At 40.3% G+C, this 17,084-nt stretch overlaps 1 protein-coding gene across 4 annotated transcripts in view; it reads right to left on the reverse strand.

Moving 5' to 3' along the window:
- Positions 1-446: 446 nt before the first annotated feature.
- LOC108885311 (complexin-2) overlaps positions 447-17,084 on the reverse strand; it is a 48,470-nt gene continuing 31,832 nt past the window's right edge. For all 4 annotated transcript variants that reach the window (XM_018679610.2, XM_018679611.2, XM_018679612.2 and 1 more), the window contains 2 exons: positions 8,243-8,418; positions 447-4,223 (listed from right to left, as the gene is read on the reverse strand). In XM_018679610.2, the coding sequence (XP_018535126.1) occupies positions 4,029-4,223; positions 8,243-8,418 (371 nt within the window). In that variant the 3' untranslated portion in view covers positions 447-4,028. The remainder of the gene's footprint in view (positions 4,224-8,242; positions 8,419-17,084) is intronic.

A 17,084-nucleotide genomic window follows, 5' to 3' on the forward strand; every position in this document is an offset into this window, starting at 1 on the left:
GTGACACCATCACAAGTCAGGTCTCTGTTTTTTGATAAACTCTCCAATCATGATTTGAACGACACAGTGCATTCTGTTTACAGCCCTTTTTGCTTTTATTGAATAGATGTTGAAATTCCTTCTGAGAAAAAAAAAGAAAATGTAAAAAATGGACAACAGCCATGTTGAGATGAAAGACAGAAACAGTAACATGTGATATACATTGAAGGTCTTTGCACATACTTCCTTAACGAATGCCATGCAATGGGATATGACTGCAGGTCACGTCTCAGTCTCACAAGTCAGGAATGATCGTGCCTCCCAAACCAGAAATATACTGCACGTCTGCTTCCATATATATTTATGTGAACTTTGATTTTTTTTTTTTTTTTTTACACACAAAAGGAGCAGCAGCCAAAAGCCAGCTGCAGAACTGTTTGAATGCAGAAACACAAGACGATGAAAAATTATATGAAATCACTTTATTCTCAGAGTGTGTGGTGATTCCATTTTTGCAGGAAAGTTACAGACTGAAATATCTGTCTAAAATGGCATGCAGTGAGGCTAACAGGTGGAGCTTTGAAACACAGAGAGGACACGAAACGAGTATATCAACAACCTTGCCTACATCGCACACCATAAGCATGCATACATTTTGTCAACAAATAGGGAGATAGAAAGAGAGAGAGAGAGAGAGAAGGAGGGAGAAGGGTGAGAAGATTTCGCAGTACAAAAGAATGCACCAAATCAACATGTTTTTTTTTTGTTTGTTTGTTTTGTTTTTTCTCAAAATACCAAACACCAGAAGACAGAAACAGGACCGGCTACAGACGAGAGAAAAGAGAAAAATACTGCACCAGAGTAAGCATCTTCTCAACACGTACAGAACAGAGAAAGACAGATGCAAGGAGAGAGAAACATCAGACACTTACATTCAAGTCACATCAAAGGAGTCATTTTTTTAAATGGCATATTTTTCAGGCAGTTTTTTATTTTTACCATATTAATGGTTGTATGAGAGACTTCAAACTGAAGTGGGTTTCTGACGCGGCATCTACTGGACGACAGCATATTGATTACATGACTTGGGCAGTTTGTTTGGGCAGTGGTCTATAAGCCATTTGGAGCGCAATCAATTGGCTAATGATAAATGATCATGATAAATGGGTTTATGATGGTGTCAGTGGATGAGATGTGAAGGGTGATCTGGTTTCAGGCCACACCAGTACTGGTAGCCTGAAGGACAGCACACACTGATGATGTTTGCTAAGTGTATGTTGCTGGGAAAGTCCTATACAGGGGCAGTAATCGTAGCTTTCTAGAATATTCTTGGGCCAAACAAGAGATATGTTATCCAGAAATAAAAGTTGGTTCAGGCTTGCTAGGCCTCTGGCAATGAAACGGTTCAATTTCAATCAAAGAGAAGGCTAGTTATGGTTGAAACGTCTATTACAACTTAAAGCTAGAATACCTGAGAATTTCAAAATAAATAAGATATGTAGTAACTAAATAAGAATGAAACCTCTTGTCTAAGTCTACTACTACCAGCACTATTCTTTGGTTTGATTGGATAATGCTCTGATGATGGATCTGAGTTGCTGATGCATGGTTCCATAACAATCAGATGCTAACTATTTGCTAACACACTGTTTGAACAGAGGCCGGCAAAGGCAGTTTACAAGTACATTAAAATCACAGGAAGTTCATTAAATGTGCTCTACAGGTGACCTTACCACAATGTGTCCTTGGATGTTTTTTTTTTTAAATATATTCAACATGATTACATCGCTCACAAAGCGCTGATAAAAGCTTAATTTCCTCATCTATGCCACAGGAATGCACAAGTTCAGAATTAATGTTACTTCATGTTTAGCTAGCTTAATAAAAACAGTGGCAATGTAGCAAAAAAGTTGGTTTAGAAAACCTTAATTACACCTACAGCTACTGTGTGCATGTGGATCACAGAAACATTTTCTAACAAAACTTATCACAAGATTTAACTGATCACTGCTAATAGCACATTTATGTTTTCCCTTAGGCTTTGTGTGGGATTTTTTTTCTGTACATGGCAGCTAAAACAACTCTGCAATTACTTGGTCGTGTTTTGAATCTTTTTGTATATCCATAGATTCCCTCTAGCATCTGTTTTGGATTATAATAACATCAGATTTAAATTAGTCATTGTGATGTACTTGTAGGCTAACAAGGCATTGACTAAAGCCTACTGTAAATATCCATGTTTGTGTGTTACCAGCACAAGTCTGGTGGAATGTCTGAAATATCTGGAATGTTTTAACAAGACACTGTGGAATGAAAGAGAAATAAGAAAACAAAAAACAAGGCATATGGAGAAAATTCTGATTTTATCCTCATATGATCCCCTTTAAATTTGTGCCATTAACACTCATTTACCTGCAGGACAGGCTGGAGTCTGTAGGATAGGTAAACATTTTCTGTTGTAAGGTCATGGAGTGTTCATGCTAATGCCTGCCTCTGAAAACCTGCAGTTTGATTTACCTTTTGGTTTTTGATTCTGAGCACAAATCTTGTTTGTAGCTCGTAATTCTGTGACATGACTGAACAGTTTTTACGACATGAAACAAATCATCCCACCTTCCCCCTTTTCTCTTTTTTAATCAAATATGTTTGACCTACAAACGCTTCACTGTCACTATGCAGACACATCTGTGTCTTTAACAACGACTAACACATTAAGGAGTAAGTTTAAACACACAACAATGAAGATTGTCTGTTATTGCTGATTTGGGACTTCACTCCCATCAGTTAAACCAACGGACACAGGACAACTTCATTTCGAACGATATATTGCACTATTGTCACTGTCTGTTCACATATAGTGTGTTCACAACATAGTTGTGTTTGTGAAGTTTTTAACAAAGAAAAAAAATGATAACACAAATCAAAATGAAACTCAAACTAGCCTGGTCAAACTTTTACACGTCCTATTGCAAAAGCAGAGCGAGCGACACCTGCCACATAAAACTGAGTTTCTAAACCACAAACATGTATAGCAAGTGAATTTATAGTAAGAATTTCATTTAACTGATTTGAGACAAACTCTAGGTATGGAGAACATTTATAGTTTTCCCCATGGAAGAACATTTCAGACACAGAATCAGTTATCACCTACTGTACATGGTGAACAAGATGTCAATTAAATAAAAATGGAAAACCAGTTATTGCCTCAAATATCAATGTATTTCGCTTCATCATAACAAATAAGATGGTGTCCATATGTGTACGTCACTTCACCAAAGTTTACTGCATGCTTAAAAAAAAGGAAACAAAACAAAAAACAAAAAGTCTCATTTCAAATGATTAATTCCTTCACTTTCACTTTCTGGTTTCACAGATGTTGTTTTGACCTCACCAGTGCTCATTTTACACACTCACAGTAAACCAATGAGAACATGAGGGACAGTCTATGGGGTGAATCCTCACAACGGAGAACCAATAAAAATGTAGTATTTATATACATTGTATGTATCAAATATTAGCAAGAACATAACAGGAAAATTCAATCAAATTTTGATATGATTTGGATAATTTCTTAAAAGTTAAAAATATGGCTTATACTCTTAGTTATCTTGTTATATGTCATATTTCACTCATATATAGTTCTCTTTTTTATAACTGGAGGCTATTTACAAACAAAAAGGGTGGATAATGAATGATCTCTGGTCTTTTTCTAAGTGCTGAACATTTTGAAAACATGGCATCACTTTGCCTTGAAGACACTGGATCTGTGCAGGTGTTAGGTACTTTTTAAAATAGTTAATCACAGGTTCTCAAGAGAGATGCTCTGCTCTGAGAGATTAAAAAGTAAGTACCACCGTCAGAGATCAGATTTTACAACTCAAGGGCAAAGTGATGACACAATGCACATTTCCAGGACACTTAGAAGTTGGGCTGAAGGGGCGGGAGGGGGGTGAAGAAAGGTGTGACTGCAGGTTTGGGCGGGGCAGGGTGGTACGGCATTGGTTAGATGAACGTCATAATAAGTTAATCATATTTCACCCGAAACACTGTTACTTTTTATTGAACATATCCATGAGCGGAGCCGGGATGAACTTCATGACCGTATCCACGATGCTCTCCTCCTCCTCCTCGTCGCCGCAGCCGGTGGGAACCGCCTTCTTGGGACGGGTGAGGCTGCCCTCGGAGGCCTGCTCCATAGCAGCCGCTGCCTCAGCTTCCTTCTCCTCCTTCTTCTTGATGCCGTACTACACATGAAGGGCAAATGACAAACAGGCAACTCTATTATTAAACCTCAACTAGCTGCAAAAACCCCTCTGGATGTTTATGAGGTTGGCTTTAAGTGAAACTCCTGATTTTTGACAACCTTTGGACCATAATTCATGTCAGATGTGAGTCAGGATTAGGGGTATGTTTTTAAACAAAATCTTAAAAGGAACAGTCAACTTTTACTCTTTAAAGTAAGCTAAGCTAATTACCTCCTGATGCACTGACATGAGAGCGATTTCAATCTTATCATCTGACTCTCAGCCAAACCCAAAAGAGCACAGTCACGATCTGTTGTTGCCAGTATCATGCTCTGGTTTTCCTCTGACTGTGAAAATGTTTACTGCTTTGTAGCCACAGTTTAAAGCCCATGAGGTGCTCCTCTGACCAGCTTGATTGCCTGTCTGTTTAATGAACCCTAAAGCTAACACTAAGCCCCCTTTTCTCATGCCTGCCTCTCATGTCTGATTATTTACCACTTTAAATAACATTTTTTAAGCTTCTCCCTGAATTGGGAAATTCAACAACTTTGCCCCTAACTTCAAAAGGAAACAGGAAGCCTCGCTCGCTGCTCTGCTCGAGAAACTTCCTGTGAATACTGTGACAGCTTTAACTCTAAATATAGAAATGTGTGAGGCGTGACATGATCATTTCATGCATTTGAGGTAAATTGGTTGAAAATGATTAGTACTCTTGCAAAGTAATTCAGATTTCCTCATTTGCACAAATTAGCTTCAGGCTGCTCCCACATGAAGTTAGGCTCAGTGTATGCTGTAGCTTTTTTGGTCCTGCATGAACAGCAATCATCGATTTCTGCAATTAGATGTAGAGGTGGGACTGAACAGAAACATGAGTTTCGTTCGTGTGTTTTGCTCGTTTGTGAGTGAATGTGGGAGCTTTAGCTGCTGCTGGCTGTAATTTGACCCTCCTGGATATTTTGTGCACCAATTACAGGCACAGGCACTCTGTATTTGTGCTGGACAATGCCAAAGATTAGCCTGGGCTCCAACAGACTTCTATTAAATCAAGAGCGTGTTTAGAGGAGAAAGAGCCCAAAATTGCGTTTCAAAACATTAAAGCGACTGCTGGGAAATCTGTTTCCCCAGCACCTTGATTGTAACAATCTTGTGCAATTTTTCTTCTCCTTAGTGTTCAGTGAATGAATATGAAAGAAATTAGATAAAGACATTCAGTACAGACGTGATTATGTAAAAGCAAAAGATGTGGTTGAAAATGTGAAAACATCATTTATTCTCCTGTGTAGGCTCTGGACGCTCGGGGCTAATCACCATTTCAAAAACCCAGTGGATAAACTCGAAGTCTCCGTGTCATTTTAGAAATGAAGCTGGTGAAAAGCTCGCACTCTGGAGATACAAGACTTTTGCACGACGACAACAACGTGAAACAAACAAGTCTGGACAGACTGAGACAATCTACCACTAATGCAGCATGTCAGTTCAAACTCTGCTTCCTTAATTCAACCTGAAGCTTTTATGAATCTAAACAGATGGAGAGTGGATGATATTAGTTCTAACTCCAATACGAAACTGGGATCTTGCTGCCTTTGTTTTGGCATTACGCCTGTGGGTTTGTGCTCAGTGTGGTATATTTTGTGCATGTGTGGTCCTAGTTGGAGCAAAAATCAATACAGCTGGACTGCAAGGAAGAGGTTGCAGAGCACAGGAAGGTCAACAGGCTGAGCGATGGTTGATCTTGAGGCAGAGATGTGGAAAATGAGCTGGACTCCTCCGTGACCTCTTTGCTGCTCTCCCAGGCTCACGTTAATGTGATTCTGGACCAATAAATATCTTAAAGGAGGACTACTAGTGTCCATTTCTGCTGTGAGGATGAGCGTGGGGGTAGTGCGAGCATCTGTTTGTGTGTTTTCCAGAGGGGAAGGATTGGGTTGTTGAAGTAACACAACAACAACGTCAAGGAGTATAGACACACAATAGCCTCTCTTTTTTTAATTTTTTTTTTTGCCATTCTATAAATTTGTTTGCCATTGATTAAAGTCTGTATCTAGCTAAATAATATCTGCTGTCATGACTAAACCATCTTTTTGTCAAGCTTTGATATTTCTAAGAAGAAATGCCTCCAAGGAAAGTAAGATGTGCCTTTTGAGTTCTGAGTTACAGCCTGAAGATTTGAAAATTATTAAAAAATGAAAAGATCCTCTTGAAACTGAATACACAATAAAGAGCTGAATGTTTACAGTGGAACATTATCAAGGCCAGTGTGCACTGACAAAGATCTGCTCAACACTGGATTTGAAAATGTTAACTTTCTGTCAGCTAAAAAGATGCTGATGCTTAGTCTTGTAACGAAAACGTTTCTCCATAGACATAATTAAAAATAATAATGAATGAACATCTTAAAGAAAGTGTCACATTACTTTGAGATATCAAGTCAGATTTCTGAGGAAGTTTCTCATCATGACTGTCAGAATCTTTTTTCATCACATTGGTGGGAATGGCCTCATTTTAAATGTACACACCACACACACACGTAAACTTTGCATTTTGCAGACATTACATTGAAGAAGCATGAAGTCTGGGTGGCATTATATTTCCTCAAAACAGATTACTTCTGAGTATAGGAGCAACAGCTGATAAAGGATCACAGTTATTTATCCTTTAAGTCAAACACAAATGTCTGCAGAATCAGGGCAAGGTAGATTAAACAAACTTGCCTGACAGGCTGAATAACTGGAAGCACTTTTGCACGAGATTTGGGAATCACAAGTCTTAGCTCAACACCTGAGAAATGCTTCTTCCTGACTTTATAACAGAACAAACACTGGTATGATTGGCTGATGGATATCTCCTCTGTATCTCCTTCTGCTCCCTTGTTTGTTCTCTGCTTTCCCTGCATGCTGCTCTGTCTCGCTCTCCTGCAATCTGTCTTATTCAGTCTCTCTGTCACTCTCAGACTTGTTCCACAGTAACAAAGGCTTGCGTCAGTTGAAGTGAAGACAGTCATGCTTAGTCAGCCCCTCTCCACTCGCTATAATCAAACGCTTTCCAAAGATATGCTGTCATATCGCTCTCACTCCCTCCTCTCTATTCTTTCAGAAATGTTCCAAAACTTAAGTAAAGAATCGCTGGGGCTCATTGAAGTGCAGAGCCACTCCCCAAACTAAGAGGATACTTTAACAAGGGCTACACAACTCAAACCCAGCTTGAAAGAGTGTTGAAGTCCAATATTCAATGAAATATTAGCAGTGTCAAGAGAAATATCTCACTGCAAGCCACACATACTTTGATACCATCACTTAACATTTTATTACAGATTAATTAAACATTAAGCATGAATGTATCAAAGACAAGACAGACATGGAGAGACAAAAAAATCTCTTTGAACCTTTGAAATTTAAACACCAAGGAATCCTGCATGTGTTAATCCTCTAATCCAGTTCAACTTCTTCTGAACTAAGTACACGGTAGAAGAAACCAAGTCTCCTACCAAGTTCACAGACAACTACTTTGCATTGGCTAATTACTTTTAGATAGAACATTAGTAATGCTGCCCATGTTACAGAGACCACAGTTTGTCTCGCGCTTTGTTCACTGGGTGCTTGTTTTTTTGATAGGAAGTAGTTCAAATCAAGGCACAGACAGTGAGGTTCATTAGATTATCCAGGTTAACTGCGGACGTGTTGCCAATTTGAAATGTAATTTGTCGGTGCACTGAGCAGCACAAAGTAAATTTTGCTCGTCCCTGTTGTACTCAGGTGTTGTCAGAAATCTCAGACGCAGGTGCACAAAACCCAGCCACATGAAACCAGAGGTCAGCAGAAAAAGATTTGTGTGGATTAATTCTTTGAACGTATTGTTATTAGCTTCATCAAAATATATATAGACAGCATTACATTTCCTCTGAACTATGATATGCAGCACGCAAGGCTGGCTGTGGTTGTACTGGGCAGCTCCTAAATGTGTAAACGTGTTTTAATGAAGTTTGTTAACCTCATTAAGAAGCTGTTTTGAGGTATTTTTACCTTATCCCTGATGCCCTGTCGGATGTTTTCTCTCTCTGCCTCCATTCTTGCATATTTGGCCTTCCTCTCCTCCTCCTGTTGCCTCAGCGCCTCTTGCCTTTCTTCCTCTTTTTTCTGAGCATCAGGATCCTTCTCCTCCTCCCCACCGAGCATCTTGCCCATGTCTTTGGTGGCCCCTGTTGTTGGTGGCGACAGAGAGAGAGGGAGAGAGAAGTGATAAATGAAACAAATGTCAAGCAGAAATCTGGTAACGAGTGACACTGGCAATTCACAGTAATTGCACATAATGGATCTTAGCTGTTAGGCTGTTGATCAGCATTTGATGTGCACAGTGGTACATCTAAGATTTGGATAATTCAATAGACATTGCTTTGTATTTCAGTCCTCTTTCAGGCCAATGAAAGAGCAGCACAATCTGTCCTCGACTGAACCAAAGACAAAAGTGTCTGACAATAGAGAGAACAAGAGGTGAGCGCCATGAACAAGGGTCTGAGATAAAAGACACTGCTATAAATTATTAGCAATTCTCTTGATTGCCTTTGTGCTCCTCACTTTGGCCTGAGCTATCTCCAACGGGAATTTACATCCTCATGCTAAGCATGCACTTGGACCAGGGGTCAAGACCTGAGAACAAAAGGCTTGGAGTGCTGTTGAAAGGACCATAACAAACAGACACTGGGGCTCATTCTGCCACTGATCTCATCTCCTGGTCTGTACTTGTTAGATCTGCTAAACAAGAGATCGAGCACGTGGCAAAAAGATATCTCCGTTTGTTGAAGCTTTGTTCTGGATGTTGTAGCTTTGACCACTGTGGCTTCCAACAGCTTCCACACATAGAGACAGAGAGATAGTCCTTCACAGTAAACATTTTGTTTTGTCAGTTCCTGTTCAGCTGCCATTTTGTTGTGCTTGAGTGAAGTGTTTTCACAGGTGTGTTGTTTCCATGTCAGTCACACACACACAGGAAAAGATCAGAAGCACTTCAAATACAGTCTCTCTTACTTTTATTGTGATATTATTGCTTTAATTGTTAAAAAATGAAATGGCATGAGGCATCTTTATGTGAATAATAGTGGGAAATGGAAGTCAGACGCAGGCGTTCTCCTGTGGAGAGTTACATGACCTTACTCTTAACAGGACATCCCAGTATTTTCTCAGCAGCAAGAACATTGTGGGTTTCACTAGTTAAATAAAACCTTTACAAAAACAAATGCTGGTATCGTCCCTCTTTAAACTAAAACAACTTTAAAGGCCACAGTTCAAATCACAGAGCTGCACAGACTAATCTTGAGTGTCAGCCTGCATGTTGAGCCGCTCCTGCAGTGCTTTTGCACATTGCTTTTACACAGGGCTCCGGCTGTGCTTTCTCACTCCAGAGGCATTAGCTCTTCTTTCCAGCTCAGTGGCTGGAAACAAGCCAGTGCTCTAACAGTGGCCCGACACACCCTGAACCCACAACTCTCTGCTCACTTCTCACAACTTGCAGGAAGGAAATTGATTTTAATGAGGAATGGACCTCCTGGACCACACCTGGGCAAATTTGAAACACGCCTGGCCGTCTCCCTGCCCTCAGTTCAGCGTTCTTCTTTTCACTATTAGCGCCTCTGTCTGCACCCCAGTCTGTGCTCAGCTGCTATGCTTCGCCTCGCAGGCTCTCTGGAGTAAAAACTCAAAGACACAGCCATCTGCTTCAGCCGTGAAATTGATGAGACAGCGTTGACCTTGAGGTTCTTGGCTGCAGTCCGAACTTGCCGTGTTGACGGACCGGGACAAGCCCCAGTCCTTAGTCATATGGGGCAGGGTGACTGCTAATTAATAAACAAACATGTGGATGTTTCGTGTTTTCTCATTAACTCTTTAGTATTCTCAACACACTTTTGCATGTCACTGTAACATGTGTAGTGTATACAGTGGCAAGATATGCATTAAGTAGTCATGAGAATGGAGATATGGGTCCCTCCTGTCCAAATGAAATTGAAGTCAGCGCCTTTATAAACAACCAAAAATCCATATGTTTATTCTTTAAAACAAGTTTTATCACCAGCCACACACAGTTCATTCCTGACATTCAAAATGGTGACCTCACCGATCTGAGGCAAGTAAAGAGTTTTCTTGCAACCACCAAGGAACAATTGTTTTTCATTATTAATAACACGATTATCTGCACTCATAAAGAAAAACCGTGTAAAGTTACTTTCGTGCAGTAACACTTGTACGAATGCATCTTAAAGATTCTTCCTGTGCTTTGCCGCAGGCTAAAGTAGAACTGCTGAATGGGACTGCAAACTTTCTCTCTACTTTGTTGCCAGTAGCTTGAGGAGATTTCCCAAATCTTGTATTAGTAGCAGTCTTCACAGAGGCTGAGTAACCTCAGGGATAAGAAATTCTTCTATGGCCAAGCTGAACAGAGAAACTTTTGAAATCAAAAACTGCAAATTAAATACGGGACGACAGGCTTGATACCTCAGGACTTTATTAGATATATCTTCCTACGTTCCTGTCATTATGACCTATTCTTAACTTCTCATTAGCGCTGCCACTGATACTGCAGTGCTAATTTAAGTTAGCAAAGTCTATGAAATTGGGTTACAATATGGATATTTGACTTATGCAGAGATCAAACCTGTGTAGTTTTTGTCTGTTGACCACAATGGCTTATAAACGTCTACGTCTACAGGTCCTGTCTATCCCATAAATTAGGCAACTTTTGGTATTATCCAGACACAGTCTACTAATTATGATTTTTATTTCTTTGCAACTGAAGCCACTTCATCTCTCACGTCCCACGTGTTGCTAAACTCTCCCAAACCTCCACATGACTAATCTCGATGCTCAAGGCTAATTAGCTTGTGTGATTGTGACAAAGTTGCTGTGTAGCAGCGCGAGACAGTTGCCATTCCCAAAAGCCTTGGTGTCATCAAACGCTGCCAGCTGTGGAGCCTGGGAGCGGTAAGCAAAACGACAAAGCTCCAGAGGAGAAGCTGAGAGCTTCGGCTACAGTTAGAAAAACACTGAAATACAGTTTAATGTACTTAATTAGACATAATGAATGACTCATTCCTCACCACAAGTCTAGTATTTATTGTTGTACAAAGTAACTTGTCTGCTTTAAATGACAGTAAAAGGCAACTGCAAATAAAGGCTTTAACTGGAGCTGAAACATTTGACTCTGAACTACAAATGTGAGCCTGCTGGTGGGGAATCAGGGGAATCCAAGAACCATGGATATGTGCACTCAAGTTTGTGGTCTATTCATTAGTTGTTGAGATATTTCATTGGGACCAAAGTGGTGGACCAACTGACCGACAGACTGACATACAGCCATGCTGCTAGGGTGGCTAAAAGTCAGCTGTTACACTGTAGTATCAGTACAATCCCTAACTTGTACAGCGACATCACTGCCATGAGCATGGAGAGCTGGCTATCCGTGCTAACTCATTACAGCTTTAAAGGGACTTTTTAGGTCAGCTGAGGCCTGAGGGCTAATTTTAAAGCAGGAGAAGGCTTCCTCTGCTTAGCGGGAAGAAGAGTAGAAATTGAAAAGGGATCAGGGAAAGTCTGGAAGTTGTAGATGGTCACGACACGCAGTGGTTCAGACCGTGCAGAGTTACGTAAAGGCTGGCATTAGATCTGGATGTTTGAAGACATGAGGAGACAGTGTTTGGTAGTGCTGTGTGTGTGTGTGTGTGTGTGGTGTCTGTAGAATGAGAACAAAATGTACAGCTCTTAATTTTCCACCACTGACTGTGCACATATGGTGTGTGCGTGATCTATGCATTTGTTTCAGTGCGCTGTTAGAGTAAGATCCATGTCCTCCAGGTGCATTTGTGCTCCAAGAGCCGCTTCCACCTGTGTGTTATTTGTGTGTGTGCATGAGTTATGGTGTGCTTGTTTCGTGCTGTGAAGTGTCTCCTGTGGAGTCCAAAGGCACGCGAAGAAGGACGGAGCAAGAAAAAGAGGAACAAAGGGCTGAAAATAAAGACAGACACAAGAGCAAGGACAGAGGAATAAGGTTAGAATGAGAGAGAGTACGATTATTTCCATGACAACACAGGCAAATTAGAGAGATTGATGGAGAAAAAAAGAGTGACAGAACAAAAGTGAAAATTAGGACAGATTAAAGAGCTGAAAGTGATACACAAAATTAGCAGCAATGATGAAGAGCACTAGAGAGGAAAAGGAAAAGATAAAAGAGGATGTAATGGCAGAAAGAAAGGACAGTGAAGGGGACCTAAGTGAACAGAGAGAGAATGATGATTGAATGTTAATTAAGACATCCTTATTAGAGAAAGGTTAAGAGGAAATTGAGAGACAAAAGAGAGGGAGAAAGATGAAATAAGGGTAATCTGAGGATGAGAGAGAAAATGGAAGATAGTGCTGGAAAAAAAATGATAGAGTAAGAGAGAGGAAACAGCGGGACCGGTTCAAGGACTCTGTGTTCCTGCTCTCCCATCTGTCACCCGTCCTCAGCAGTCCCACGGCTGCCGACCAACAAGTCTCTCTATCAACCCCCACGGCCCACACCCACCATGCAGACCATCATTGTCTGCCTTCTGCCCCGGGCTGGGCAGGAAGGTGGTCCCAGAAGCCAGTGGAGAGACCACCGAGGGAACCTTACCATAAAGCAGAAAAATAACATGGCTGGGCACAGAGAGAGCAGACTGAAAATATCAACTGCTTCATTCTCATCAACCCAGAATCTAACAACAGAGTTAGGGACTAGCTGGTGATGCAAACATAACATGATGCAGCTAAAGAGACAGATATTTTTCTCAGGAGTTGGTGGAGACCAAAACAGAGGTAAAAGGAGAGTGAATACTGGATTTACATTTAGGCAGGAACGCAACTCTGGTGAACATCAATTCTCGTTTGGTAGTTCTGCTTTCATGTGGCTTATGGCCAACAAAGAGTCTCTCCAACCAAGCTGGTGGTACATTTGTCTCATTTTGGCTCAATTAATGTCCACAATGAACACCAGGAGAACTACTAACTAAAATGTAAGGATGAAGGCTAAATAAAGATGCATGAAGTTTACTTTACTGACTGAGGATTGACCAGTTGGTGACTTGGCCAAACACGAGTAGGAAGCTATTAAGCTGCTGCATAGCATAACGCAGTTTTTGGCTTTTGAATTTCACTGGGTGAGAGCAGTGTTGCTTATGTACCAATCAGGTATCAGTGTGGGTGTCCATGAAGTGACAAAACTTCTTCACATCCACATCTCGCCAACTTCTTAGAGGTCATGTGGAGGTTATGGTTGCATCGTGATGCTTTACAGGATCTGTGGCTGTGTTCCAACTCCTACACAAAGTTTTATCAATGTCAGACCTTGAAAGGATGAAAAAAACCCTTTTGTTAAAGCAGCACTGAGTCACTTTTCACACTGAGCTGTCTGCGATGGTCCTTGACAACTATTGACTGGGCTGGTTTTTGGAACACAGCTGTCCTTGGAAAGCTCTAACAACACTTTGGGGAGAGGGAGAGGAGAAAGCCTTATTCAGAATAGAAAGTTGGCTCTGTATTGCTAAGAGTGAAAGGCTGACCAGGTTAGGTTGACTGATTATTTCACAGCCGAACGGTGGAATACAGTCTCCTCTCAAGTTTCTTTAAAGGAAGACACAGAGCCCTGTCCTTTTCATTCCTTGTACTGACTCTGGACTGGGGCTGATCCTGCTTTTCATGAAGCCCAAACCAAAATGGCTCCAGTCAGATTTGTTGCAGATGTACTTGTGGCTAAGTCAGTGTCTTAAAAAGACGCCTGGGCCAAACACATGACACACGAATGGAAAGAAATCATCTGCTTGTTTGTAGTGATTGTTTTACTGTCCCCATTAGATGTGCTTTCAGATAAGATTGAAATTTGATCGTCATTCTGGGGAAATTTTGTCAGTTGTTTTATGGGGAAATTAAATTTGAATTCAGTCAACAGACCAATTAAAATTGATTTTAAAAAAATAAACTGAAATTAACTGATTAAAACTGCACCAGTGGTCGATGTGGCAGCAGCAAGTTGGAACTTCAGCAGCAGAGGAAGTGGAAGTATAAAACATGTCAGTGGTTGAAGGATTTGGAAAACTGGACAGAAACACAGAATGATTTTTCATGTGCTAGAGGCGAAATGGAGGGACAACACTTAGGAGGTGTGAGGTATGCCCCCCCGCCATCCACAGCATGCCTCAGTAAATCTCTGGGGTACATGGGAAACAGAGGCTTGAGGTACATCATTCCTGTGCTTTATCACCCGTTCGCAACCATTATCATTGGAAGACAGCCTCACAGAGTCTGGCCTTGGTGATGAGCGAGCAGCGACAGGCCACATTTATCACCTCTGAGGTTGGCACCGAGGACGATGCAAACCATCCATCCACACACACACACACACACACACAGAATACAGGTCACCAACACATGCATCTACTGGAGGATTTCTTAGTTTATCTTAGTAAAACGTGCAGACGAAAGCACCTCCACTTAGCACTATGAATCATGAAAATGAGGAGATATCAGATTCATGATCTGACAACTTTACATAACACCACCAATGTATATAAAGATAGAGATCCCAGTAAGCTTTTCCATAATAATATTTAGTCATAAATCATATCCATCAAAGATTTCATTAAAAAAAATGAGACAAAAATAGCCCAAAATGCAATCATTTCCCCTCCGTTAAAATAAAATCTCACCAGGATAATATCACTTCAGTTGTCACTTTCATCACTGAGGTTTATTGGCTCATTATATGATAACTGGCTTTGTATGGACTTCAGGCCTGATGGCTTCTTCTGGCTCGTCAGATAAGCTCTTTCTGTGGTGGAGCCTGCTCTAACAGCCCACGACAGCTCGGGGTGGCACGTTTGGTCGCGTGCCAGAGATCAGGGAGAACAATTGCAGAACTTCATAAGCAATTAATCTGGAGTCACTGCAGTAATGAGTCACGGAGGTGATGCTGCGGCAGGCTAGCCTTTCACCAGCAACACCGAGGACCCTGCCAGAGTCAAAGGGGAGGTGAAACACTAGAAACACAGAGAAAAGTCTATTGTATGATATATTTAAACTCCAGATGGAGCAGCCCAATTTAATTTTGATTTGGTTAATAGGATATGTGTATGCCTATAGGCATGGTTCAATAACACTGGTGCTTCCAACATACAAGCAGAGGACCTGTGCTGGTGTATGCAGATGTTGCATTTAGCACATAAAATGAATCAAACACATGCATGACTGTGCCAAGGTCACACCATCGATTCACAGGTTCTGCCTCTGATCCTGCGGTTTAAGTGTTCTTGAGCAAATTACAGGACCTTGTTTGTTTCAAGTGCCCTGCTCTATAAAACACAGATCTGTTATGGTTGATCCTGACTACTATGTCAACAAGGGATAGAAGATAGTTTTTCTTTCCTATAGGGATCAATAAGGTATCAGACAGTATTTGAAGGTGTGCCTTTTTTTTTAACAACTATGTCTGGTTTTCTGATCCCAGTGTGCACGTGCATTAAAGGAACATCTAAAAATAGCCAGACAGATGGTTCATTAAATGCATGAGACACAGGTATTTATGCAGAATTTCTTAACATAATAAAGAGTTGTGCAACATCTTTGTACATTCAAGGACAATCCATGGGTTTAATCTTCAGTAATAAAAGGTAGTTTGTTGTTTTATTGGTTATTATTTTAATAAAAAACCTCAGCTATCACATTCTGATGGAATCAATTATGCATACAGTAACAGCTGTTTCATAATTTGAACAGCACATTTTAGTTTGAAAAAGTAGAGAAAAATGACTTCCCTTCTCCTGTCATTTTCTCTTAGAGCTCACGTCATGTGTCTATACAGTTCAATGGGCTGCATCAAGCTAGTGATCCTTGATGGTGAATAACCTTGGAAGAAATTCACCTGACATCACGCCTGAAGAAACAGCTTCAATGACATCTAGGTGTCCAATCTTGGTCCTCTGTTTAATCATTTATTTGCACCAACTTACATTAAAAAAACACCTTTATATTTCTGCATATTATTGTGTTTGTTAATTATCCATTTCTTAACATTGATTTTACTCCATGCTGTTCCTTTAATACTCTGTCTGTTTGAGCATTCACTGCACATTTCCAATCAATAACTGGTAATGAAGCATATCCAAAAATAGCATCTATTATATCTGCTCCATAAAAGCAAAACAGCAGCTGTCGACATCCACAGCAGATTTAAAACCCTAGACACACCTAGAGAGCTGCTATTTATTCATCAGACCTAAATCCAAATGACACTATGATACATAATACTTAATACTCATTAGAGGTTTCTCTCATTGACCTCTCTGTAAAAGTGAAATATGGTCTTGTGTTTTTTTTTATTCCTAATTTAAAATAAATGAGTATCTGCTACAGTATTTGCTATTAGGATTAAAACCCTTTGTAATTTTAACATTGTTAACACTACAGCTCCCATACATTTTCTCTGGTACAACAGTATGTTTAATTTGTCAACGTAACTGTTGGTTTCTCCTAACCTTGATATCCACTCTCTAAAGTCATCTTTATTATAAGTGAGATGCTAATGCTAACAAGGCAATTAGTTTTGTGGAGATGCTGCTGATGGAAGAACAGAAAGAAGGTAGCCAAGAGACAAAGATCTAGAATCACATTTCAATACACTGTTTAGATTTTGTCCTCTTTCTCTCATTGCAGTTTTAAGTCAGAAGCTATATCATGGTAGAGTATAGAAACTTTATAAACTAAGGTTATTTTAATGACGTTTTCTTATGACCACGTGTGTCAATCAATCCAGTCGCTGAGGTCATGTTAGTTCATTCTCCCACAAATTATTCAAGGATTAATTATA

Source organism: Lates calcarifer, linkage group LG8, assembly GCF_001640805.2.
Source record: "Lates calcarifer isolate ASB-BC8 linkage group LG8, TLL_Latcal_v3, whole genome shotgun sequence".
In the NCBI taxonomy this organism is placed as follows: Eukaryota; Metazoa; Chordata; class Actinopteri; family Centropomidae; genus Lates; species Lates calcarifer.